Source organism: Pipistrellus hanaki (assembly GCF_964339955.1).
Source record: "Pipistrellus hanaki genome assembly, chromosome: 10".
Lineage (NCBI taxonomy): Eukaryota > Metazoa > Chordata > Mammalia > Chiroptera > Vespertilionidae > Pipistrellus > Pipistrellus hanaki.
This window is the reverse complement of record NC_140512.1, coordinates 72762397-72789487: the sequence shown is the minus strand read 5'-3', so window position 1 is coordinate 72789487 and position 27091 is coordinate 72762397. Positions and strand designations below refer to the sequence as shown.

At 59.1% G+C, this 27091-nt stretch overlaps 1 protein-coding gene across 1 annotated transcript in view; it reads left to right on the top strand.

Annotated features, from left to right (window-relative positions):
• PTPRN2 (protein tyrosine phosphatase receptor type N2) overlaps positions 1 to 27091 on the top strand; it is a 332127-nt gene that overhangs the window by 173004 nt on the left and 132032 nt on the right. The window contains exon 11 of the mRNA XM_084896450.1: positions 9711 to 9775. Coding sequence (XP_084752576.1) covers positions 9711 to 9775 — 65 coding nt within the window. The remainder of the gene's footprint in view (positions 1 to 9710; positions 9776 to 27091) is intronic.

Sequence of the window (27091 nt, the reverse complement as noted above, 5' to 3'; positions counted from 1 at the left end):
CTGAGGGTTGCCTGGGTCGCTCTTGTGTCCGGGCTGTCTTCTCGGGAGAAAGATCTGAGAAAGCTCCCACAGGGACCAGCCACAGGGATGCTGCCGGCAGTTGCTCTGCGGTTTGGCTGGCGTTTTCCTCGCAGGAACGAGTTTTCCGTGGCCCCTGGAGTGGGTTTCGGAGGCCGGGGGTCGCCACCCCCTCCTTTCTGCCGGCTGCATGCTGGGCCGGAGGCCAGGTGGCCTGCAGGTGCCGCAGAGCCATGCCCTGGCCTGGGTCTCCCCGCGGCTTCCACCGCCCAGCCCTGGGTCTGGCCGAGGCCGGGAGCAGGGCACGGGGCAGACAGGCTTCTGGTGGCTTTTCCAATGTGGCCACAGCACAGGCCCAGTGAGGGCTGCTCTGCTCTCCGCGCCGGCTGCTCTGCAGGAGGAGGCTCGGACACAGGGTTCTGCCTGGAGGTCGGCTCCGACCCAGCACAAGCTGGTGTCTCGTGATGTGTCTCTGACAAGAGCCCCCAGAGCAGAGGCCCCTGGAGAGCTGGGCACGCAGCTGAGCCCGTGTTCACAGGGAGGGGGTACGCTCTGCTGCGAAGACAGTCCGTCCTCTCTGCCGCCTGCGGACGGGGCCCAGGTGGGGCCAGGCGTGGGCATCAGGGGCCCCACCGGGCCTGGAGGGGCCTGGCCGGAACCTTCCTCTCAATAAGCCAGCCCCCCAGGTTCGTTGTTGGACTCGAGGATGGACAGCGGAGGGGAAATGGAGCCTTCTGGAACCAGCGAGGCTCCTCCTGCTACCCAGTGCCAACGTGCCTGGTCTGTGTCCCTGACCCCGAGCCCTTCCTCAAGCAACCCCAGCCCCTGTGCCATCCTGGTCCTGCTGGGGGGCCGGGGCGGGAGAGGCGGAGTAGAGGACCTCGCGTGGGAATTGGTGCGGTGGGAGCGAGGGTGCCTCTCGGGGCCCGGGCTGTTCCTGCCTCCCGCCCTGGGGCCAGCACCCCTCCGTCCGCACGGGGAGCGGGTGTGCCGTCCCGTGGGAGCGGCTCATCCTCCCCGCGCCCCTCCGGCCCCTCAGCCGCCCGCAGGGACGGCGGCCACCGCGGAGGGCCACGGCCGCCCCGCCTCGGCCACCAGGGCGCTGCTCCCGCTCCTCTGGGGGAGCCCCACGTGAGGTCGCGGGTCACAGGTCGTTGTAGTTTGTTTTCTGGGCCCCTTCGTAGGTTGTCACGGCGGCTGCACCGACTGCTTTCCCACGGCCGCACGCAGGCCTTGTCCTCACACCCTCACCGGGCCGGCCACCTCACTGTTTCACAGGAGCCGCCCGACAGGGGCGAGGGGTACAAACACCTCCTTTTATCTTTTATCCTCACTGGGGGCATTTCCCACTGGTTTTTAGAGACAGTGGAAGGCAGGAGAGACAGAGACACATAGACTGGCTGCCCCTGCACGCACCCGAACCAGAGCCTGGGCTCGAACCTGCAGCCCAGGTGCATGCCCTTGACCAGGAATCGAACCTGAGACCTTTGGTGCTCAGCGGACGCTCTCACCACTGAGCACATCGGCCAGGGCTGCCCAAGAGCTTCCTGGTCCTTGGCGAGCCCACTCCTGGCGGTCAGCATGTGGGAGGCCCCTCAGACAGGCACCCGGCTGGCCCGGCCCCAGCATGGCAGCACTGGCACGGAGGCTGCAGCCCGCCGCACTCCGTGGTGAGGAGCTTGCTTTGGGGCTGGGTTCTCGTTTCCCTGTGCACGTGGCTGCCGGGGCGGGCCGGCGATTGTGAGCGCACAGCGTTGGAGGCTCAGGCGCCCTGCAGGCGAGCATTGCCATGGCCTTCGGCGCCCACGTGGCCGTGTTAGTAAAAACCCTTCATTTCGTTATCAGAGTTAGGTCATTCTGCAAGATGCTGAGCCCAAGTTAGGTGGTCATTTTCATTTTAAAATGATCACGTTTAGTGCATTGGAAGCTGTGTATTTCACATTAAGAGAACGTTTGGGAAAACGGTACCCATGATTCCACCCAAACACACCCTGCTGAGCTGTTCTGGGGGAGGCCCGCGTGGGCGTGGGGCTTTGGTGAGGCCCTGCTGCTGGGCTGTGGGCCGGCCCCGGGGCCGGGCCTGTCTGTGAGGGAGGGGCTGGCCCAGCTCCGGGCCTGCACATGGCGGGTGGCCGTGCTGGTCTGCCACATGGTGGCTGGCTCGCCTCTGCCCCGCCCCCGCCCCAGCTGGCTCGGCCGAGCGGTCACCCAGGCAGAACTGTGCCCCGACGACCTGACGGGTGAGGCTGTCAGCTCGGCTGCGCACCCCGACGTCTGCTCCTGGCTCAGTGCAGTGTCCCTGCGTCTCCAGCTTTGCGTTAGCGTGGGTTCTCACCCCAGCGGTGCCACCTTTTCTGAACGGCACAGGAAACTGTTACTGGGCACGACCACCAGGTGCATCTGGCAGCCCCTGGTCCGAGGCTCCTCCACACGCATGGCTCTTCCCTCGGAGTGTGGCACGCAAGAACAGTGAGATGGCGTGTTTCTGATCCGAATGACTACACATGTCCCCGTGTCCGATGTAACTTGGCCTTGTCAGAGGAAAGGCAGCGGGAGGCGGGCAGCGAGGTGGGGGAGGGTTCTGAAGTCCCCGCGTCCCGCGTGGTCCTGGCGCCCACGGCCAGCGTGGGGGGTGCGGTTCCGGGCTCCGGCCACGCTGGCATTGGCCCGTCGTCTTCCTCTCTCGGCGCTGTTAGGCAGCCGCTCGTCTTCACGCCCCAACTCGCCCGGAAACGCGGGGGCCTGGCTCTCGGCGGTGCGCAGACCTGGGCGGGGGGGCTCCGCTGGCTTTCAGGCCTGCCCGCTCGGAGCGGCAGGTGAGCGGGCAGTGTGGGTCCTCGCCGGTTTCCGGAGCCTCCGTCAGAGGTGGGCCGCGGGGCCTGCGGAGGTTCGTGCTCTCCAGCGGTCCGCTCAGGATTGAAGGCGAGCGTCTTCTCGCAGGTTTTCACTTCTTCAGGGACCTCTTCACCCGCCGGCCAGGCCCCGCATCGCCCTCTGAATCCTTCTGGAGGGAGTCGCCGACCTGTGATTAGTTCTGCGTTCATGCCGTCTCATGCCAGGGTCTGAGGCACTGACACAGAGAACCCCACTCCGTAGACAGGCTGGAGCTCCCGGGTCCCCGTCTGCCCTCTGCCCCCGGAGAGGCCCAGGTCTGAGAGTGAGGGGAAGGCACCGGGGCAGGAGGCTGGCCAGAGGGGGGAGGGGACGACCCCCACTGGGACGGACGTGTGCCAAGAATCCGAGCGTGCAGAGTGTGCGTGAGAAGAGGACGTGCTGTAGGACACGGGGGAGTGGGAGGACCTGGACGGACAGGGCGTCGAGGGGCTCCTTACCCTCCAGGGGACTTGGGGTTTCCCCAAAAGGGGTGGGGGCCTTTGAGAGCCCGCCACGGTGCTGCCCCACCAGCCGTGCGGTTCGGAGAAGAGGAGCTGGGAAAGGGCAGGGGGGAGCCGGGTGAGGAACCAGCCGGCACAGTGCCCTTGGGGAGAGGAGGACAGTGACTGGGCCAAGGGGAGCTCAGTAGGATTTGGGGACGGTTTCCCGCCAGCGCCACCCACCATTCCTGAGAGCCCCCAGTTCTGCAGTTTGGGCGGCCACCTGGCCCAGCGCTGAGGACGGCTGCAGTGTCATCTCGGTTCTGCCGGTGTCAGCGGCGGTGCAGGCCCAGGCTCTGCGGAGGGCCCGAACTCGGCCATCACCCTCCCTGTGGCCCTGGCTCCCGGCTCCTGAAAACGAAGCACCCAGACGCAGAGCACTGGTTGGGTTGGAAATAGTGATTGTTCCTTGAAATTCCGCAGGTCCCTCAGCAGCAATGGCCTTTTACAAAGGAGCCCTGCACCTTGCGTCCTGACAGCACGCCCCTGACAGCTGCTCCCGGCTCTGCTCCATGTGTAATATCTTTATTGATCTCAGAGAGGAAGGACAGGGGGAAAGAAACATCAATGATGAGAGGGAATCATTGACCGGCTGCCTCCTGCACGCCCCACACCGGGGACCGAGCCTGCAGCCCGGGCCTGTGCCCTGACTGGAATGGAACTGTGACCTCCCGGTTCAGAGGTCGACACTCAGTCCCTGCGCCACGTGCGGGCTGCTCGTTGTGTTTATAGACGTGCTTCTTAGAGCCGTTGGACGCTCACAGGAAAGAGTCCCTGTGCCCCTCCCTGTCTGCGGCCTCGCCCTGAGCTGCTGGGGCAGCAGACAAGGCACAGTAGCTGTGCAGCCCGTGCTGGTCACCCATCGGCGAGACCCTGTTTACCTCTGTTCCCTCTCCTCGGCCTAGTTGTCTGTGGGTTCTGATAACTGTGAGGGGGCGTGTGAGCTGTCATGCGGAGCCTCCCTCCTGCCTAAAACCCTGTGTCCGCCTTGTGCAGCCTTTTCCAGTCTGGCTTCTTTCGCTCAGTCACGCGCCTTCCCGGCTCCTCTGGGGTTTTCCGTGGCCTCATCGTTCTTTCTTCTCGCTGTGGGCGGACCGTCCTGTCCTGACCACCGCCTACCAAGGGACAACCTGGTGGCTCCCGGGCTGGTGAGGACAGGAGAGCAGAGCTGAGGGCCCGGGCAGGGCTCTGTGTGGATGTAGCCTCAGGCACTGTGTGTGATCACTGTCGTCTGGTGTGCACGTGCTTAGTTTATAAGAAACTGGAACTGTCTGCAGAGTTTCTGCACCATCGGCATTCCCCTGACCACTGGGTCACGTCCCGCCCCTGAGGGCTCCTGGACTGTGAGCAGGGCAGGCTAGGCTGAGGTATCCCCCTCCAGTACATGAATTTTCATGCACTGGGCCTCTAGTATACAGATAACTATTGTGTTTTTCTTTATCCTGTTTTATGCTTCCTTCCTATTTCTTTTGTTGTTTACCTTCTGCCATGTAGATAATATTCATCTGGTTTTCTGGGGTTCAGAGGGTATATTCACTATTTCTAGCTCTTCAGACTTTTCAGAAAGAATTCCAACCTGCATGTTTCTAATTACGCTTCAAGAATGAAACTAAGTCTCTTGTCTTAGAAGGGCAGCTGAGGAGACCTAACTCATTCCACAATTTGTAATGTGGAGACCTGATTTAAGTTCATGGGTGCTTTTATAAAAGGCATGTGTTTACCAGAATCCTAACTAATAAAAGAGTAATATGCAAATTAACCATCACTCCACTACACCCACAACCCATGCCCACCAGCCAAGGGTCCCAGATTGAAGAGGATGCAGGCTCAGCTGAGGGACACCCCCCTCCATGCACGAAATTCATGGTCCGGGCCTCTAGTATGTACATATACAGAAAAAAAGGTCTGACAAAATTCAGAACCTAAAACTGCGAGAGCATGCAGGGGAGAGAAAGATCTTTTGGGGCAGCTCTGAGGCCTTAGCACTGAAAATGATCAGAAAATGTGTCACAGAATATGGATGTTTATTCAGCTGCCTTTTAATTAAAAACACACATCAGATGTCCCTGAAATGTGCATTGGGAATGCCAGTTACACAGTGAAACCAGGCAGCTCGTTGTGAGCACCTGGCATGGCCTTGCTGACCAGAGATGAACGGTAGGAGACGGGCCATTTCTCCAAACCCGGGCGCCCCCTCTCCGCCGCAGTGGCTCCCTGTGCATGGGCAGCTGGCTAACCACCACAGTCAGATAGCCCCCGTTGCACCCGGGGGGTCACTCACAGGAAGGGAAAGCGGAGACGTGACACCAGCTGTGGACGCAATGGCAGTGGCCTGGAGCAGGCCTAAGTGAGACCTTCTGGAAAATGAATGGAGGTTGAAGCTGACATTCCTCTCCGGCCGCCCACTGCTCTCAGCACCTCGTTTGTTTCCTTGTTGTGGCTAGAAAACTGGACACAGGGCTTTTCCGGGGCCCAGGCCTGGGTGCCACAGGCTGACCGCCCAGCTCCTGGGGCTCTGCCCGCGTTTATCTGTGAGGCTGAGGCTGTGGCACCTGCCCTCCCCAGCACATCAGAGAAGGCCCAGGGGCCAGGTGTGGGCGGGGTGTGCGACCTGGCCCTGAGCACCCGTGGGGTTGGGCAGGGTGCTCTGTGCGGTGGGCAGGGTGCTCTGTGCGGTGGGCAGGGTGCTCTGTGCAGTGGGCAGGGTGCTCTGTGTGGTGGGCAGGGGTGTATGTGAAAGGACCCAGAAGCTGTCCGGCTGGGGGACACCAGTGGAGAGTGCGGAGGAGGTAGAAAGCCCCGGCCCCCTCAGGATTCAAATGTTCAGCCTGAGGGGTCCCTCTCAGCCCTCCTGTCGGCACAGGCCTCGCTCATAGCTCTCTTAGAGTGAATGTAATTAAAGTGAGCTGTTGTCATGTTGATACACGCTGCTTCAGTCCAAGGTTTTGTGAAGCAGAACATGGCTCCCGTTCAGAAGGGCCTGGCGGACCTTGGGCTCGGAGCAAGCATGTAGGTGCGGCCTCCGAAGGGCTCACTGCTGCTTGTGCTGCCTGCAGGCCCCACCTCGCTCACTCGGAGCTGCTGCAGACAAGACAAGTGGACGGGAAAGGCCGGCGAGCAGTGGGGCCTGGGTGCATGGGCCGCAGTGAGCGCGAGCTCCCGTACCAAGTCCATACCGACCTACAAGGTGCTCCGCCTCACATGCAATGCTCAACTCCCTCATGCTTTACACACTTCACACGCAGCTGCCAGAGATTTGGCTCAAACCCACCAATTAAATATGTGGCACCTACAGAAGCGCAGAGTCGTGAGGGAGGCCTCTGGGGGGGGGGGGCACTCTGGTTATCTCCATGTACTGAGATAAGTAGATGCTGGGATTGACTGCCATTTAGAAAATAACCAAAAATGCTAGAATGTGAAGGTGTAGAGATATACTCTGCAACATGTCAGCTTCTGGAGACGCTGGAATTCTAGGAGGTCCCGAACCAAGTGAAAGCAGGACCCTAAGTGGACACTGATGACCTTCTCTTGAGGGCATTTCCAAACATTGGCTTTCACAACTCACAGCTGATTCAAACCTCACATGTTGCTTCACACCTCACTGGCTGCTTCACCTCACCAGCTGCTTCACACCTCACCTGCTGGTTCACCCTCACAGTTGCTTCACACTTCACCAGCCACTTTATACCTCACAGCCACTTCACACCTCACCTGTTGGTTCACAACTTACAGCTGCTTCACACCTCATTGGCCGATTCACACCTCACATGCTGCTTCACACCTCACAGCCACTTCACACCTCATCTGCTGGTTCACAACTAACAGCCACTTCACACCTCATCTGCTGGTTCACAACTCAGCCACTTCACACCTCATCTGCTGGTTCACAACTCAGCCACTTCACACCTCATCTGCTGGTTCACAACTAACAGCCACTTCACACCTCATCTGCTGGTTCACAACTCAGCCACTTCACACCTCATCTGCTGGTTCACAACTCAGCCACTTCACACATCATACTGCTTCACATCTTACTGGCTGCTTCACACCTCACTGGCTGCTTAACACCTCACCAGCTGCTTCACACCTCACAGTTGCTTCACATCTCACCAACTGCTTCATATTTCACCTGTTGGTTCACACCTCACAGCCGCTTCACACCTCACCTGCTGGTTCACAACTCACAGCCACTTCACACCTCATCTGCTGGTTCACAACTCAGCCACTTCACACCTCACATGCTGCTTCACACCTCAGCCACTTCACACATCATGCTGCTTCACACCTTACTGGCTGCTTCACACCTCACTGGCTGCTTCACACCTCACCAGCTGCTTCACACCTCACCTGTTGTTTCACACCTCACATCCACTTCACACCTCACCTGCTGGTTCAGCCTCACAGCCGCTTCACACCTCACCAGCCACTTTACACCTCACAGCCATTTCACACCTCACCTGTTGGTTCACAACTCACAGCTGCTTCACACCTCATGGGCCGTATTTACACCTCATAGGCCAATTCACACCTCATGGGCTGCTTCACACCTCACCTGCAGGTTCACAGCTCATGATCACCAGCTGTGGGGAGGAGGCGGGTGGGGGGAGTCACCTTAGAACGATGGCGAGAGCCTCCACTGGGCCCAAGGGCTTCATGCTCAGCACTGGGGTGAGGTGGTGGGGAGTGGGATCACACCAGGACTTTGAACACAGTCAGCTTCACAGGAACACACTGTCCACATGCACCACCACGTGGCCCCTAAAACCCAAATAGCTTAGAGAAGGAAGCACACGTCCTCACTGGAGGAATCCCCGTGTTCTCTGTCTTCAAAGCATTCCCACAGTTAAAATCCCAGGAGTTTACAGCAACATGCTGGAGGGCAAGGAGCCATGAGCAAAGGGCAGCTGAAAGGATGGACAAATAAGCCCGAGGGCACAATGAAGAGACCTCAAACATAAACTTACATGTTTTCACGTGTAAAGGAACCCACAAGAGGGAGGTTACATATGAACCAGAAATCAATAGCCTCAAAAATGACCAAAAATATTAAAACAATAGAATTTTTAAATGGAAGATAAAATAGAAAGTTTAAACTCAAGACATGTGTGTAAAAGCAAATTAGATATAGTTGAAGAGGGCATGAGTGAACTAAAAGATAGAACTGGAGAAATTATCTAGAATGAAGCCAGAGAGATAAAGAAAAGAAATGCATGGTTTCTAAAAGTAAGGAGTCTTAGAAGACAAGCTACGACCATCCCATATACATTGAGCAGGAGTCCCAGGACAGGAAGGTGTGGAGAGGTGCTACCTGAAGACACAGTGGCTGAAAAATGTATGGCACTGATGGAAAGGCCAATTCTCAGACTCAGTAAGTCTACTGGAGTGAAACAAGTCTACTGGATTCACAACAGAGAGGCCTCGGACCCTGGACAGGGATCTGAGGTGTCAACTGGGCACTGGGTCATGGTGTGAGCTGGGCGCTGGCTCATGGTATGAACTGGGTGCTGGGTCATGGTGTGAGCTGGGCACTGGGTCATGGTGCAAGCTGGGTGCTGGGTCATGGTATGAACTGGGTGCTGGGTCATGGTGTGAGCTGGGTGCTGGGTCATGGTGTGAGCTGGGCACTGGGTCATGGTGTGAGCTGGGCGCTGGGTCATGGTGCAAGCTGGGTGCTGGGTCATGGTATGAACTGGGTGCTGGGTCATGGTGTGAGCTGGGTGCTGGGTCATGGTGTGAGCTGGGCACTGGGTCATGGTGTGAGCTGGGCGCTGGGTCATGGTATGAACTGGGTGCTGGGTCATGGTGTGAGCTGGGCACTGGGTCATGGTGTGAGCTGGGCGCTGGGTCATGGTATGAACTGGGTGCTGGGCTGCGGTGTGAGCCGGGGCGCCTGGTTTCTGGGCCCAGACTCACTGCTGCAGCACTTACCCTCCTCTTGCTGATGTAGGGCCTTATTCTCGGAAAGCCCTCCTAGTCCTGCCGAAGCTGAGTGATGAGAGAGGAGTGAAGTGGCCGCCCACCCCAGGAGGGCCGGTCATTGGCCTTATTCCTGTGAGCACGTCATGAACTTGTCATTCTGTTCTAAAACAAGACCTCACTCTTGGCAGCCATGTCCACGTTGTTTGTCCCAGCAGGTCTGGGGTCTCCTGGGACGGCACCTCTGCTTGGAGAGGGATGCGGGGGACGCTGGCCCTTAGGTCTCCCTCTTGCAGCTCGTGCCCAGTGTGGCGCTGGGACTGGGTGTAGCGCAGGGAGAGCACCTCGTGTCCAGCAGAGGACAGGCCCGAGCTAACCTGTGCTTCTTCTTCTTCCCAACAGTCAGCAACAAGGACAAACTGGAACGATCATCGGGACTGAGGGTTCTTCAAGCCGGAGTGGGGTCGGTGAGTGGCTGAGGCTGCCCTGAGACGCGTCGGTGCTGTTTGCGTGAAGCCTGCGTCGTGGCCCATGTGGGGTCCAGCGATGTTGTGTGGCTGGGGCGGCTGGCTGGTGAGCTGGCTGCTGGGTCACGGTGTGAGCCGGGCGCTGGGCCACGGTGTGAGCCGGGCGCTGGGCCACGGTGTGAGCCGGGCGCTGGGTCACGGTGAGAGCCAGGTAGCCGTCTGATGGTTGAGATGCCAATGCTGGTGCCCGTGCCGGTGCCAGATAATGTGTCTGTTGTGGTGGCCTTTGAGGAAAAGTCCTGAATAAGAAAAGCAGGGAAACCGTCAGAACACATCTCGTCTCGCAAGTGTCACATGTGTCGCGGGGAGTTCCACTGGTGCTGGGGTCGGTATTTCGGGCGTGTTTGGGAGGCACTGCAGGGAGGGATGCTCCACAGCAGGAGCAGCCGCGCCTCAGGGCCGGGCGAGGCTCCGTTGGTTCTGGGAGGAGGCACTGGGCCTGACACTCGGTCAGCAGGGCAGCTGCCGGCTCTCGCTCCCGGCCCGCGCGCGTCCTGGTCCCGGCAGCTGAAGGAGTGCAGGCGGACAGCGCTGCTCCCTCTAGGAGGTGCTGCCGCTGAGTCCGCCTGGCCAACAGCCTTTGCCGTCACTGTAGAAACTAGATTTCACGGCCTGGTCTTCTCGGACACCTGACTGTCAGGAGGCGGCCGCCAGGGCTCCTTGCTGATGGCTGGGACCCGCACTCTCTTGGGGAAATGTCCCCGCAGCTCCCCGCTGACGGGAGCAGGTGTGCATGGCTGCGGCCACGCTCCTGTGGCAGCACAGGGGCTCTCGGGGACAGACCCTGTCAGAGGATGTGGGAGAGCAGGACCCAAGGCCACCTGTGCCTGCCGGAGGGCAGTTTCCACAGCACGTGTGTTCTGGTGTCCAGGGTGGGGTGAGAGCACACATGCTCTGGTGTCCAGGGTGGGGTGAGAGCACACATGTTCTGGTGTCCAGGGTGAGGTGAGAGCACGTGTTTTCTGGTGTCCAGAATGGGGTGAGAGACACAGGAGTAAGGAGAAAGCTGCCTTGAGTGTCCGGCGGGCGGCGGGCAGGGAGAGTGTCTGTGGTGGGGAGGCCGGCTCTGCCTGAGAGGGCGGCACGGCACCTGAACCTGGGCGGGGGGAGGGGAAGCTCTTCTGGCTGGAAAGGGCTCTCCGGAGATGGGGTCAGCGCTGACCTCTCTCTCTGCCCAGCACGCTTCCACAGGTACCAGGCTCGCTGCTTCCTGGCACAGGCCCCAGGCTGGTGCAGTGACAGCCGCGGGGCCCAGGCTGTGCAGTGACAGCCGCGGGGCCCAGGCTGTGCAGTGACAGCGGAGCCGCGGGGCCCAGGCTGTGCAGTGACAGCGAGGGGCCCAGGCTGTGCAGTGACAGCGGAGCCGCGGGGCCCAGGCTGTACAGTGACAGCGGAGCCGCAGGGCAGGCCGAGAGCTGAGCCAGCGTTGGAGAAGCTGCCGCCCCCACCTGGGTGAGGCACCAGGGTCGGGAAGTGGTAGCGTTGTCTCCTCACCGCCCCCTGCCAGCCTCACAGGGCCCCTGCTGCTCCCACTACTGGCCCGAAGCGTCATTGACCTGGGTCGCTGGTCCTGCACGGCACCGCCAGCTCCACGGTTAGACCCCTCCTTGTCTGCGAGGTTGTCTTCCGTTCTCTCTGAACACCGCACCGCCCAGAGACCGCTCCCCCCGACTCGGCTCCTCTATCATCCAAGGGGCGTCACAGCACCCTGGCTTAGGTGGCCATCCCCGAATGACCGATGCCGGATGCCCGACCAGCAGCCTCTCCACACGCTCACTCTTGGCCCCGTCACCGTGGTCAGCCTCCCAGGAGCCCCCGTGGACCTTCTTAGCCACCCTGCCCTCAGGCTCCCCACCATCCTCTCACCTCTCACCTCTCACCTCTCACCTCTCACCTCTCACCTCTCACCTCTCACCTCTGGCCAAGCCGTGTGGGTCCTCTCCCCTGCGTCTGGCCCTTGATGAAGTGCAGGTGCTGCGGTCCTAGGTGCACAGCTAGCTCCAGAGAGCGGTGTTTCCTCATCTCAAACCTGTCTGCGGGTGTGAGGTGTGTCACCTTCTCTGTGTGTGCGGGCATGAGGTATGTCACCTCCTCTGTGTGTGCGGGCGTGACGGTGCGTCACCTCCTCTGTCTGTGCGGGCGTGACGGTGTGTCACCTCCTCTGTCGGTGTGGGCATGATGGTGTGTCACCTCCTCTGTGTGTGCGGGTGTGACGGTGTGTCACCTCCTCTGTGTGTGCGGGCATGATGGTGTGTCACCTCCTCTGTGTGTGCGGGCGTGACGGTGTGTCACCTCCTCTGTGTGTGCGGGCATGATGGTGTGTCACCTCCTCTGTGTGTGCGGGCGTGACGGTGTGTCACCTCCTCTGTCTGTGCAGGCGTGACGGTGTGTCACCTGCTCTGTGTGTGCGGGCGTGACGGTGCGTCACCTCCTCTGTGTGGGCATGACTGTATGTCACCTCCTCTGTGTGTGCGGGCGTGACGGTGTGTCACCTGCTCTGTCTGTGCGGGCGTGACGGTGTGTCACCTCCTCTGTGTGTGCGGGCGTGACGGTGTGTCACCTCCTCTGTCTGTGCAGGCGTGACGGTGTGTCACCTCCTCTGTGTGTGCGGGCGTGACGGTGCGTCACCTCCTCTGTGTGTGCGGGCGTGACGGTGTGTCACCTCCTCTGTGTGTGCGGGTGTGACGGTGTGTCACCTCCTCTGTGTGTGCGGGCGTGATGGTGTGTCACCTCCTCTGTGTGTGCGGGCATGACGGTGCGTCACCTCCTCTGTCTGTGCGGGCGTGACGGTGTGTCACCTGCTCTGTGTGTGCGGGCGTGATAGTGTGTCACCTCCTCTGTGTGTGCGGGCGTGACGGTGTGTCACCTGCTCTGTGTGTGCGGGCGTGACGGTGTGTCACCTGCTCTGTGTGTGCGGGCGTGACGGTGCATCACCTCTTCTGTCTGTGCGGGCGTGACGGTGTGTCACCTCCTCTGTCTGTGCGGGCGTGACGGTGTGTCACCTCCTCTGTGTGTGCGGGCATGACGGTGTGTCACCTCCTCTGTGTGTGCGGGCGTGACGGTGTGTCACCTCCTCTGTGTGTGCGGGCATGACTGTATGTCACCTCCTCTGTGTGTGCGGGCGTGACGGTGTGTCACCTCCTCTGTGTGTGCGGGCGTGACGGTGTGTCACCTCCTCTGTGTGTGCGGGCGTGATAGTGTGTCACCTCCTCTGTGTGTGCGGGCGTGACGGTGTGTCACCTGCTCTGTGTGTGCGGGCGTGACGGTGTGTCACCTGCTCTGTGTGTGCGGGCGTGACGGTGCGTCACCTCCTCTGTCTGTGCAGGCGTGACGGTGTGTCACCTCCTCTGTCTGTGCGGGCGTGACGGTGTGTCACCTGCTCTGTGTGTGCGGGCGTGACGGTGTGTCACCTGCTCTGTGTGTGCGGGCGTGACGGTGCATCACCTCTTCTGTCTGTGCGGGCGTGACGGTGTGTCACCTCCTCTGTCTGTGCGGGCGTGACGGTGCGTCACCTCCTCTGTGTGTGCGGGCATGACGGTGTGTCACCTCCTCTGTGTGTGCGGGCGTGACGGTGTGTCACCTCCTCTGTGTGTGCGGGCGTGACGGTGTGTCACCTGCTCTGAGTGTGCGGGCGTGACGGTGTGTCACCTGCTCTGTGTGTGCGGGCGTGACGGTGCGTCACCTCCTCTGTCTGTGCAGGCGTGACGGTGCATCACCTCTTCTGTCTGTGCGGGCGTGACGGTGTGTCACCTCCTCTGTCTGTGCGGGCGTGACGGTGTGTCACCTGCTCTGTGTGTGCGGGCGTGACGGTGTGTCACCTGCTCTGTGTGTGCGGGCGTGACGGTGTGTCACCTGCTCTGTGTGTGCGGGCGTGACGGTGTGTCACCTCCTCTGTCTGTGCAGGCGTGACGGTGCGTCACCTCCTCTGTGTGTGCGGGCGTGACGGTGCGTCACCTCCTCTGTGTGTGCGGGCGTGACGGTGTGTCACCTCTTCTGTCTGTGCAGGCGTGACGGTGTGTCACCTCTTCTGTCTGTGCAGGCGTGACGGTGTGTCACCTGCTCTGTCTGTGCAGGCATGACTGTGTGTCACCTCCTCTGTGTGTGTGGGCGTGACGGTGTGTCACCTCCTCTGTGTGTGCGGGCGTGACGGTGTGTCACCTCCTCTGTGTGTGCGGGCGTGACGGTGTGTCACCTCCTCTGTGTGTGCGGGCGTGATGGTGTGTCACCTCCTCTGTGTGTGCGGGTGTGATGGTGTGTCACCTCCTCTGTGTGCGGGTGTGACGGTGTGTCACCTCCTCTGTGTGTGCGGGCGTGACGGTGTGTCACCTCCTCTGTGTGTGCGGGCGTGACGGTGTGTCACCTCCTCTGTGTGTGCGGGCGTGACGGTGTGTCACCTGCTCTGTGTGTGCGGGCGTGACGGTGTGTCACCTGCTCTGTGTGTGCGGGCGTGACGGTGTGTCACCTGCTCTGTGTGTGCGGGCGTGACGGTGTGTCACCTGCTCTGTGTGTGCGGGCGTGACGGTGTGTCACCTCCTCTGTCTGTGCAGGCGTGACGGTGCGTCACCTCCTCTGTGTGTGCGGGCGTGACGGTGCGTCACCTCCTCTGTGTGTGCGGGCGTGACGGTGTGTCACCTCTTCTGTCTGTGCAGGCGTGACGGTGTGTCACCTCTTCTGTCTGTGCAGGCGTGACGGTGTGTCACCTGCTCTGTCTGTGCAGGCATGACTGTGTGTCACCTCCTCTGTGTGTGTGGGCGTGACGGTGTGTCACCTCCTCTGTGTGTGCGGGCGTGACGGTGTGTCACCTCCTCTGTGTGTGCGGGCGTGACGGTGTGTCACCTCCTCTGTGTGTGCGGGCGTGATGGTGTGTCACCTCCTCTGTGTGTGCGGGTGTGATGGTGCGTCACCTCCTCTGTGTGTGCGGGTGTGACGGTGTGTCACCTCCTCTGTGTGTGCGGGCGTGACGGTGTGTCACCTCCTCTGTGTGTGCGGGCGTGACGGTGTGTCACCTCCTCTGTGTGTGCGGGCGTGACGGTGTGTCACCTCCTCTGTGTGTGCGGGCGTGACGGTGTGTCACCTCCTCTGTGTGTGCGGGCATGACGGTGCATCACCTCTTCTGTCTGTGCGGGCGTGACGGTGTGTCACCTCCTCTGTCTGTGCGGGCGTGACGGTGTGTCACCTGCTCTGTGTGTGCGGGCGTGACGGTGTGTCACCTGCTCTGTGTGTGCGGGCGTGACGGTGTGTCACCTCCTCTGTCTGTGCAGGCGTGACGGTGTGTCACCTGCTCTGTCTGTGCGGGCATGACTGTGTGTCACCTCCTCTGTCTGTGCAGGCGTGACGGTGTGTCACCTGCTCTGTCTGTGCAGGCGTGACGGTGCGTCACCTCCTCTGTGTGTGCGGGCGTGACGGTGTGTCACCTGCTCTGTGTGTGCGGGCGTGACGGTGTGTCACCTCCTCTGTCTGTGCAGGCGTGACGGTGTGTCACCTGCTCTGTCTGTGCGGGCATGACTGTGTGTCACCTCCTCTGTCTGTGCAGGCGTGACGGTGTGTCACCTGCTCTGTCTGTGCAGGCGTGACGGTGCGTCACCTCCTCTGTGTGTGCGGGCGTGACGGTGTGTCACCTCCTCTGTCTGTGCGGGCGTGACGGTGTGTCACCTCCTCTGTCTGTGCGGGCGTGACGGTGTGTCACCTCTTCTGTCTGTGCAGGCGTGACGGTGTGTCACCTGCTCTGTCTGTGCGGGCGTGACGGTGCGTCACCTCCTCTGTGTGTGCGGGCGTGACGGTGTGTCACCTCTTCTGTCTGTGCAGGCGTGACGGTGTGTCACCTGCTCTGTCTGTGCGGGCGTGACTGTATGTCACCTCCTCTGTGTGTGCGGGCGTGACGGTGCGTCACCTCCTCTGTGTGTGCGGGCGTGACGGTGTGTCACCTCCTCTGTCTGTGCGGGCATGACTGTATGTCACCTCCTCTGTGTGTGCGGGCGTGACGGTGCGTCACCTCCTCTGTGTGTGCGGGCATGACTGTATGTCACCTCCTCTGTCTGTGCGGGCGTGACGGTGTGTCACCTCTTCTGTGTGTGCGGGCGTGACTGTATGTCACCTCCTCTGTGTGTGCGGGCGTGACGGTGTGTCACCTCCTCTGTGTGTGCGGGCGTGACGGTGCGTCACCTCCTCTGTGTGTGCGAGCATGACGGTGCGTCACCTCCTCTGTGTGTGCGGGCATGACTGTATGTCACCTCCTCTGTGTGTGCGGGCGTGACGGTGCGTCACCTCCTCTGTGTGTGCGGGCATGACTTTATGTCACCTCCTCTGTGTGTGCGGGCGTGACGGTGTGTCACCTCCTCTGTGTGTGCGGGCATGACTGTATGTCACCTCCTCTGTGTGTGCGGGCGTGACGGTGCGTCACCTCCTCTGTGTGTGCGGGCATGACTGTATGTCACCTCCTCTGTGTGTGCGGGTGTGACGGTGTGTCACCTCCTCTGTGTGTGCGGGCGTGACGGTGCGTCACCTCCTCTGTGTGTGCGGGTGTGACGGTGTGTCACCTCCTCTGTGTGTGCGGGCATGACTGTATGTCACCTCCTCTGTGTGTGCGAGCATGACGGTGCGTCACCTCCTCTGTGTGTGCGGGCATGACTGTATGTCACCTCCTCTGTGTGTGCGGGCGTGACGGTGCGTCACCTCCTCTGTGTGTGCGGGCATGACTGTATGTCACCTCCTCTGTGTGTGCGGGCGTGACGGTGTGTCACCTCCTCTGTGTGTGCGGGCATGACTGTATGTCACCTCCTCTGTGTGTGCGGGCGTGACGGTGCGTCACCTCCTCTGTGTGTGCGGGCATGACTGTATGTCACCTCCTCTGTGTGTGCGGGTGTGACGGTGTGTCACCTCCTCTGTGTGTGCGGGCGTGACGGTGCGTCACCTCCTCTGTGTGTGCGGGTGTGACGGTGTGTCACCTCCTCTGTGTGTGCGGGCGTGACGGTGCGTCACCTCTTCTGTCTGTGCGGGCGTGACGGTGCGTCACCTCCTCTGTGTGTGCGGGCGTGACGGTGTGTCACCTCCTCTGTGTGTGCGGGCGTGACGGTGCGTCACCTCCTCTGTGTGTGCGGGCGTGACGGTGTGTCACCTCCTCTGTGTGTGCGAGCGTGACGGTGTGTCACCTGCTCTGTGTGTGCGGGCGTGACGGTGCGTCACCTCCTCTGTCTGTGCGGGCGTGACGGTGTGTCACCTGCTCTGTGTGTGCGGGCATGACGGTGTGTCACCTCCTCTGTGTGTGCGGGCGTGACGGTGTGTCACCTGCTCTGTGTGTGCGGGCGTGACGGTGTGTCACCTGCTCTGTGTGTGCGGGCGTGACGGTGCGTCACCTCCTCTGTGTGTGCGGGCGTGACGGTGCGTCACCTGCTCTGTGTGTGCGGGCGTGACGGTGTGTCACCTGCTCTATGTGTGCGGGCGTGACGGTGTGTCACCTGCTCTGTGTGTGCGGGCATGACGGTGTGTCACCTGCTCTGTGTGTGCGGGCGTGACGGTGTGTCACCTCCTCTGCCGCGGTTCCCATGAGGCAGATGCAGCCCCAAACCAGGACACACGAGAGGCCTCGGGCGGAGCAGGGTCAGGCCGTGTCCCCAGCCTGCCCCACCTGCTCTCGAGAGTGGAAGGCCGTGAGCCCCGCCTCCCGGAGGCCCCACAGCTGCAGTGGGTCGGGTCTGGCTCCGGAGGTGGATGCGGCCGGGGATGGGGAAGGGAACTGGTGGGGACCAAGCAGGGCCAGCCCATGTGCAGGACCTTCCCTCCCCCGAGACCAGAGGCCTGTCCTCCAGGTCCGGCCACACTTCCTGTTTGCAGAGCACACCTTGTAATCGCAGATCGGGGGACCCTCCGAACCGCCTGCACGGGGAGCCCCCTCGGCCCGTGGCAGCAGCACCTGCGGGGGGAAGGGGGGGCGGCGGGGGGGGGGCGCGCTAGCTGCTGGGTCCCGACCCCTGGCACTCAGCTGGCAAACAGGAAGCTGTGCCTTCCACGTCGGAGACAGGGGACCCTGTTCCAGGCTGGCGAGAGCAGAAACAAGGGGTGTTTTACAGAAATAACGCTCTTCTCTTCGCAAGCACCAAGTTACTTCTGCGCTGGAGTGTCAGGCTCTCTTCCGGGTCACCCGAGGCACAGCACTCCCAGGACAGGACAGGCGTGGGGGAGGGTGTGGGGGAGGGCGGGGGGGAGGGCGTGGGGGGCCGAGTGTGGAGGGAGGGTGTGGGGGAGGGCGGGGGGGAGGGCGTGGGGGGCCGAGTGTGGAGGGAGGGCGTGGGGGAGGGGGTGGGAGAGGGCGTGGGGTGACCGCGTGTGAAGTCCCACCTCGGTTCTCGCGTCTCCCTGGAAGCATCTAAGTTGCTTGAGGAGAGGGCCCTGGGTGTGGAAGCCAAGGAGCCCATGCCTCTTGGTCAGTCACTCTCCTGGCGGGCAACCAGCAAGGAGGGAACGGGGAGCCGGTCCCCGCTGCCCGTGTCGTTAGGTCGCGGGGCTGTGTGCGGGGCAGTGCGCGGGGCTGTTCGCGGGGCAGTTCGAAGGGCAGTGTACGGGCAGTGCGCGGGGCTGTTTGCGGGGCTGTTCGCTGGGCAGTGCGCGGGGCTGTGTGCGGGCAGTGCGCGGGGCAGTGTGCGGGCAGTGCGCGGGGCTGTGCGCGGGGCAGTGTGCGGGCAGTGAGCGGGGCAGTGCGCAGGGCTGTTCGTGGGGCAGTGCGCGGGGCAGTGTGCGGGCAGTGCGCGGGGCTGTGCGCGGGGCAGTGCGCGGGGCTGTGCGCGGGGCAGTGGGCGGGGCTGTTCGCGGGGCAGTGCGTGGGACTATTTGCGGGGCTGTGCGCGGGGCAGTGCGCGGGGCAGTGTGCGGGCTGTCCGCTGAGGAGCGCTGGGCAGGGCTTGGCAAACCGTGTGGTCACCTGTGGGCATCAGCGCTTCGCGCCGGCCCCGAACCCCGGACGGGTTCCCGGAGAGATGCCGGCAGCTGGCCGGGCCGGTGGAGCAGAGACCGCTGAGAGGAACCCAGAAACGCCACCCGGTGCCCTGTGGAAGGGACCCCTCCCGATGACAACATCCCCTGTGCTCCCGTCCCTGTCCCCATCCCTGCCCCACCCCACCCCGTCCACCCACCGCATCCCACCTCCGTTCCTCTGTCCCTGCCCCGCCTCCTCGCCACGCTCGCATCAGGAGCTCTGGGCATTGAAGGGAGTTCAGTGTGAACGTATGTTTTTCTCTTTCTGTGCATTTCCTTTCTTTCACTAAATGCTCCTTGGCACGGCATGTCCTTCTTGCCTTTAAAGTGTTGGCTACAGATGAACGGGCATCGGACACGGCTGGGCGCAGGAGGGTGGAGAGGAGCCGTGCGAGGGTCTGGGACAGAGTTACTCCTTCATTGGATCCATAGGAGCCAAGGCCCCTGTGCTGCCTGCTTCCCCAGCGGGCAGGGCTCATTCCTCCCCAGGCCCCTCCTCTGGACCTCAGGCCACCGTCCCTCCGTGTGTCCGGTCGCACTGCATCAGGGCGCACCTGGCAACCTCATCTGAGTAATCTCCTCTGCTCAGCCCTGGCCCCTGCTGCTCAGTGGTTAGGGTGGTAGCTGCGCACCAATGGGTTGCGGGTTTGATCCCCAGCCCCAGTTTGGGGTGCATATGGAGGCAACCAATCGCTATGTCTCTCTCACATCCGATGTCCCTCCCTCTCTCCCTTCCACTCTCTTTATTTATTTATTTTTTAAAAAATATATTTTATTGATATTTTACAGAGAGGAAGAGAGAGGGATAGAGAGTTAGAAACATTGATGAGAGAGAATCATCGATCAGCTGCCTCTTGCACAGCCCCCACTGGGGATGTGCCCGCAACCAAGGTACATGCCCCTGACCGGAATCGAACCTGGGACCCTTGAGTCCGCAGGCCGACGCTCTATCCACTGAGCCAAACTGGCTTGGACCCTTCCACTCTCTTTAAAAAACATTCAGAAACATATTTTCAGGTGAGGATTAAATAGATAAACAAACAAATAAATAAATATTTTTAACAGGCCCCATCTCCAAAGACAGCTGCAGCGTATGGATGTGGGAGGACTCGGTCACCCCCAGGCACCGACCTGTGAGACCCCATCAGTGTCTCCGCTGAGGCCCCTTTATCCATCGGCTCAGGAGGCCGTGTGGACAGTGACCTTCTCTGGAATACCCTGTCAGACCAGTGACGGAGAGTGAAAAACTCTGCCAGGCCATTCAGGGGGATCAGAAACAAACAGAAAACGCAGTGTGCAGTTTTAGAAGCATAACAGGACCCTTTGTCCAAAAAAATCAAATCCATGGTTCGACCTGCAATAAAGTAAACCTTACACAACGAGCTCAGGTGAGAAGCTGCTGGCGGGTGCCCGAGAGTGGCTGGGCGGGGCGGCCGGCCCCTGGCAATGGGGCGGTGGCCTAGAGCGTGGGTCCCTGGAAAAGGTCTTGTGTTGAAGCGACATAGACAGTGTTGTGATGTTGGTGCTGTGGCGAAGGGCTGTGTGTTTCTCTGCGGCTTCCCGTGACAGAACCTTTTCATCCAGGGCGGGGGCTGAAGAATGTGTTTAAAGTGCGTCCACAGCAGCGTGGAGAGCCCGGCCCGCTGCAGCCCGCAAAAACACGACATGCAATTTTTAATTCCAGCCCATCTCAGGTTATGGGGTGAAAAACCATATTTAATCCCTCATTAACACAGGAATAAGCGGAAGCCGTAATTTTCAACCAGACAATAACAGGATTATCTCAAGAACTGTCAGTTTATGTGAAAATAGTAGGTTGCCCAAATTTTCATAAAAATTAGCAGTGGGAAATATTCAAGATCAGAGCGATGGGAAGAGGAAAGCCGGCCTTCCTGGTAATAAATATTCATGCTTGTCTGCTCAGGAGATGAAAATCTAATCAAGGGGCTATTGATGCGCCGGCTCTTTTTTCTTTCCTCCACGATGATTCGTCTAAACGGGGCTGGATATGGAAATGCATCCCGGGCCCTCGGGTCTGGGCGGGTCCCTCACGTGGTGCCCAGGCCGCCAGGTGACCGGCTCCGCGGATGTGGGGAGTCACCCTCACTTCACTCTGTGTCCTCCACATTTCCTGGGAGGCAGCGTTTGGGGCCCTGCTTTTTTAAAATGAAAAAACAACATAATTTCATGCCAGTTAACTCCGAGCTCCTGCAGAGTTAAACTCATCTGTGTTTTTCATTTTGTTGACAATTACCATAAATCAGAAGACACTCTGCATGAAGTTTAATGAAATATGTATGATTTTAGAAAGAAAAGATGGTGAAGGCAAGATGTTCCTGTCTCTGTATGTGCATTCATGTTGTGTATGTGTGTATGTGTATACACATGTGTGCACATATCCGCGTGTATGTGTGTACATGTGTTCACGGGCATGTGTGTTGTACATCTGCGTTCTTGCGTGTGAATGTGTCCATGTGTGTACAGATCCGTGTCTGTATGTTTGTATATGTGTGTGTGTGTACGTGTGTGTGCACACCCAAATGTGCATGCAAATGTGCATCCATGTGTGGGTGGGTTCATGTGTATTTATGTTCCTGCTGTCCTCTTGAAGGCTGTACTTTCCCACCACGTCAGCAGGCATCTGAAGCACTGAGCCCGGCCACTCTTAGTAACACAGGTGCAGGAGGCCCACCCAGGTGCTGTCCTCAGGGGTGGACGTTCCAGGTCATGAGAATCCTCCGTGCTCAGGCCTCCCCAGCCTGCAGGCCACCGAGGGGAGTGGGACCTCCTCTGGCGACACACACAGCTTCTCCGAGAGCAAGTCAAGACCTGCTTATCACTGTCCAGCAAAGACCAAGTGTGGCAGCTGCACACCCTCGAGCCCCACGACGTGGCCTTGGCCGGCACAGTCTGCCTCCCTGAGAGACAGGATCTCCGTCAGTTCGCTGCCATGTCTGAGAGCAGGACGCTTACCCGCTGCACCTGTGCAGGTATGGCCTTGCTGTCCATCACTTTTCCCCCCACACGAGAGCGCTCACTGTGGGATGGTCTGCTTACTTTGGAAAAGCACCTGGAAAACACTTGCTTTCTGAAGACGAAGCCTTCTGGGTAGAAACCTCTCCGGGCTCCGCTGTGGCACGGCGGGCTGAGGCGAGAGACGCGGTGTGGGCAGTGCTGAGAGGCCCGGCCAGAGGAGGAGCTGGCCGGTCTGTCAGGAGGAGAGCCCTGCGGGCAGGCTGGTGCGCGGCCCCCGGCGCCGTCCTTTCTGGGCCCTGGCAGCTGGCCCTCTGCCCTAAGAGCGGGGAGAATCGCTCTGTGCGGCACTGCCCCTGCCCTCTGGCCCAGCCTCTGCTGCCCTCCTGCCTGGGTCCCCGTGCATGTGTGGTGAGAAGGGGGCTAACCCGTGAACCGCGCTCAGGTGCTGGGTCAGCATCCCAACACCGCGTCAGGGCTCCCGAGAGAAACAGCCCAGAGGATGCAGAGACAGCAGAGATCACAGGGCCCCAACAGCTGCCCTCTGCAGGCTGGAGGCCTGGGAAGCTGCGGTGCAGCTTCAAGTTCAAGTTCAAACCCAAAGACTGAGAAACCAGGAAGCCAACGGGCCCCAACCCAAGTCTGAAGACCAAGCACTCCGGGCCCCGATGGCCAAGAAGAGCAGGGCATGTCCCAGACCAGCAGAGAGCGCCCTCCGCGCCTGTCTGTTCCACTCGGACCCTCGGCAGGTCCGTGAGGCCCCCGTGGGGAGGATGACCCTCCTTCCTCGTCTGTGGATTCCAGAAACACCACAGATACCCCGAAACAATGCTCAGCAGCCACGTGGCCCAGTCAGGGTGAGGCAGTATGAACCATCACCCCCAACATGGCCTTCTCCCAGCAGCCGGGCCAGGGGAAGGGCTGGGACTCGGGTCGGATCTCACGCTGCGCCGTGTCCACAGCTCCAGGGACGCCCTGTGAGGAGCGGCTCTGGCCTGAGGCGGCTTCCTGTGACGCCCAGCTGGTCTTTTCTGGGAACTCGCTCCCATGCTCACGTTGCCGGGTTTCTGCCAAGAGTTTCCCTTCGTCCGTGGCCCTGCTCCCAGGCAGACACACACAGCTCCTCCGGCCGCTCGGGGAGCACGGCGCAGGGTGAGGGATGGAGGGCCGGGCCTGGACCACGACCCGAGCTGTCTCCCTGCTGCTGAGACGGATGCAGCCTCCAGGGTTGGTGTGGCTGTGGCACCTGAGAGACCTCAGCCCAGAGGTTTTCTCCACAAGGAGACAAAGGAGGCCTTCATTCCGGGGCCTCCTTCAGGGCACGGCGAATCGAAGGTCCACAGCAGGAGCAGGGAGGGTGGTGGGAGCTCCTGTTCAAAAACAGCCTCGTAAATTCTGACCCTGATGGCTGATGTACAGAGGGGACAGGCCGGCCTGAGCCCTGAGATGAGGAGCTTGGGCAGAGCCGGCCAGAGAACTAGCTCAGCAAAGCTGGCCTGACCCAGTTGGAACCCAGATGGACCCGTCAGACCCCCCAATGGACCCCATCCAGACCCCCCGATGGACCCCACCCAGACCCCCGATGGACCCCACCCAGACCCTTCACCCAGACTACTGATGAACCCCACCCAGAACCCTAATGGACCCCACCAAGACCCCTGATGGATCCTCACCCAGACCCCCGATGGACCCCCACCCAGACCCCCCGATGGACCCCCACCCAGACCCCCCGATGGACCCCCACCCAGACCCCCCGATGGACCCCACTCAGACCCCCGATGGACCCCACCCAGACCCCCCGATGGACCCCACCCAGACCCCCCGATGGACCCCACTCAGACCCCCAATGGACCCCACCCAGACCCTTCACCCAGACTACTGATGAACCCCACCCAGAACCCTGATGGACCCCACCAAGACCCCTGATGGATCCTCACCCAGACCCCCGATGGACCCCACCCAGACCCCCCGATGGACCCCACCCAGACCCCCCGATGGACCCCACCCAGATCCCCGATGGACCCCCACCCAGACCCCCCGATGGACCCCCATCCAGACCCCCTAATGGACCCCCCACCCAGACCCCCCACCCAGACTCCCTATGGACCCCACTCAGATCTCCAGCTGGACCCCCCAGCAAGATCCCTGGCTGGACACTACAGATGGTCCCCAACGAAGCCCCGAAGCCCTACACAGCTGGGAAGTAGCTGCGTCCCTCCTTCCTGGGGACCCACTCAGAGGGCACCTCCTGACCTCAGGCAGGACAAATAGCTGAGATTGCTGTGTCCGCTATAGCCACTAGGGGTCACACTTACATCTTCTTCAGAGTTAGTGGGATCCTAAAATTAGGGTGTCTCTTCAGACCAGGATTGGCAAGAATTTTCCGGGATTTCAAGGATGGGTGGGAATGGGCAAGAAGAGGAGATGGAGACACAGAAGCCCCTGGGGTGGCCCGCACTCCAGGATCACGCTCCCCAGACGGCATGAAAGGATCAGCAGCGACTGTTTCCTAAGGGCACATCGGAACTGAAATGTTTTATCGCCACATCAGAAAGATGGCTGCGACCTTGAGCAAGGTTATCGAAATGCGTTCTCCATCTGCCGCTGTAAATACTTGAAGCCAATGGGGGAAAGCTTGTTAAGGGCTCCCTCAGTGCACCTGTCTGCCAGTGTGCATGTGTGTGCTCACAAGTGTATGCATGTGATCTTTTGTGAGCACTTGAGCTTGCGTGCACGAGCCTGTGGGTATGCCTGTTGCATGTGCCCACGAATGTGTGTATGCAAGTGAGCCTGTGAGCATGTGTGTATTTCAGCACATACATGTGTTGTGGTGAGCCTGTGAGTGTGCAAGCATGTGCGCATGAGTGGGGTGGCTGTGGGGGGAATGTGGGGTGTCGGTAGCAGGGGGAGGCATAAAAGTGTGACTGAGAGTATGAGTGCCCCACGTAGGGACATTCTGAGTATCTCAGAGCCCAGGCCGGCTGCAGATGGATGGCTGATGCTACAGAGGTGACAGGCCAGCCTGGGCTCTGAGATGCTCAAGGTGTTCTGAGAAGGTACCCAAGTCAGAGGCCCTGCCGTGGTCAGATGGCTCCGCTCAGGGGACCAGAGGAGGGAGTGTGGCAGGGGCAAGGCCAGCTAGAGAGCATGCTGTCCCTCCTCTGCCTGTTCCTTCCCAAGTTTATCCTACACCCAGGCCATCATCTAGGTTTATGACATGTGTCTACTAATTAAGGGAAAACATAAACTTTTTACTCACTTTGGCACTAAGTGTAGAGCTGTGGAATTCTCTTGTCAAGTGAAATACTTCCCAGGATTCTATAGAAAAAGTGGCAAAGTGAGAGGTGCTGGGTCCATGGGCACATCACCCACATGTCCGGCACAGTGGGTGCTAATTTGGAGGCCTAGCAAAGTGGAGGCTCCAGGAAATGTTTGTAAAAATGACTGGATATTTCAATTAAAAATCATTTTGGCATCAAGGGGGAAATCAGAGCTTTGACTTCCTCACATTCATTTTGAAGGTCAATGCTTACAATGTTTAATTGCATGCAGTTGTGAGCTTATGGTGTTGGGAGATCTGTAATACTTGAGAGGACTATGAATCTTAGTTTGATGCTACATGGAGCCTCGTCTGAAAATGACTGTGGCAAGCATGGTGGATGAGTTGTTGGGAGGCCTACCTCACCGTGACAATTTTGAACTAGTCACTGACTCCTGCTTGCATCAATTTCCTCATGTCTGAAATGGGAACACTGGGTGGATGGTCCTTAATAACTCCTCCAGGGGGAATATTTATTCTCCACCAGCATAGAAATCCTGTTTGTCTCAGATGTCTTTGCATCTTGAGCATCCAGCGCAATGACGGATGGATGGATGGATGGATGGATGGATGATGGATGAATAATGGATAAATGGATGGACATATGTATGGATGATGGATGGATGGGAGGGTGGGTAGATGGAGGATGATGGATGGATGGATGGATGACAGATAGGTGGATGGATGGATGGATGGAATGACAGATGGGTGAATGGATGGATAGGTAAATGGGCAGATGGATGGATGGATGATGTATAGATGAAGGGTGGATGGATAAATGGATGATGGATGGATGGACAGGTGAATGGGTGAATGGGTGGATAATGGATGGGTGGATGGATGGACAGGTAAATGATATATGGATAGATGAATAATGGAGAATGTAGGATGGATGGATGGATGATGGATAGATTTTGAATAGATGATGGAGGAGGATGGAGGTGGATGGATGGATGGATGGATGGATGGATGATGGACACATTATGAATAGACAATAGAGGATGATGGATGATGGATGGATGGATGAATAGATGATAAAGAATGATGGATGGATAATGAATATATTGTGAATAGATAATGGAGGATGAGGGGTAATGGATGGATAGATGGATGATGGATGGATGGGTGGATGAGTGGATGGATGGACAGATGTATGGATGATGAATAGATTATGAATAGATAATGGAGGATGCTGGTGATGGATGGATGGATGCGTGGGTGGATAGATGGATGGATGATGAATAGATCAGCGTTTTTCAACTGCTGTTCCGCGGCACACTAGTGTGCCGCGAGATGTTGCCTGGTGTGCCATAGGTGCAGACAAGACAAGAATTTTATAATTTTTCACTATTTTGTTTACTTAATATTTCATAATAAAGTAATTATAAAATACTTTCTTTGTGTTTATTTGATTCCTATTCAAGAGAATTACTTTATATATAGTCAATATAGGCACAGAGTTAAATTTTTTAACATTTTCTAATCGTGGTGTGCCTCGTGATTTTTTTCATGAAACAAGTGTGCCTTTGCCCAAAAAAGGTTGAAAAACACTGGAATAGATAATAGAGGGTGATGGATGGATGGAAGGATAGATGGATGGATGGATGGATGATGAATAGATTATCCTACCTAATAAAAGAGTAATATGTAAATTAACCATAACTTGGCTCAAGCCACGCCCACCAGCCACACCCACCAGCCAAGCAGAGCCAGTATGCAAATTAACCCCAAACAAGATGGCTGCAGCCAAAGAGAGCAGTTTAAAATATATTTTATTGATTTTTTACAGAGAGGAAGAAAGAGGGATAGAGAGTTAGAAACATTGATGAGAGAGAAACATTGATCAGCTGCCTCTTGCACACTCCCACACTGGGGATATGCCCACAACCAAGGTACATGCCCTTGACCAGAATTGAACCCAGGACCTTTCAGTCTGTAGGCCAATGCTCTATCCACTGAGCCAAACCGATTTTGCAAAAGAGAGCAGTTTAGAGGCT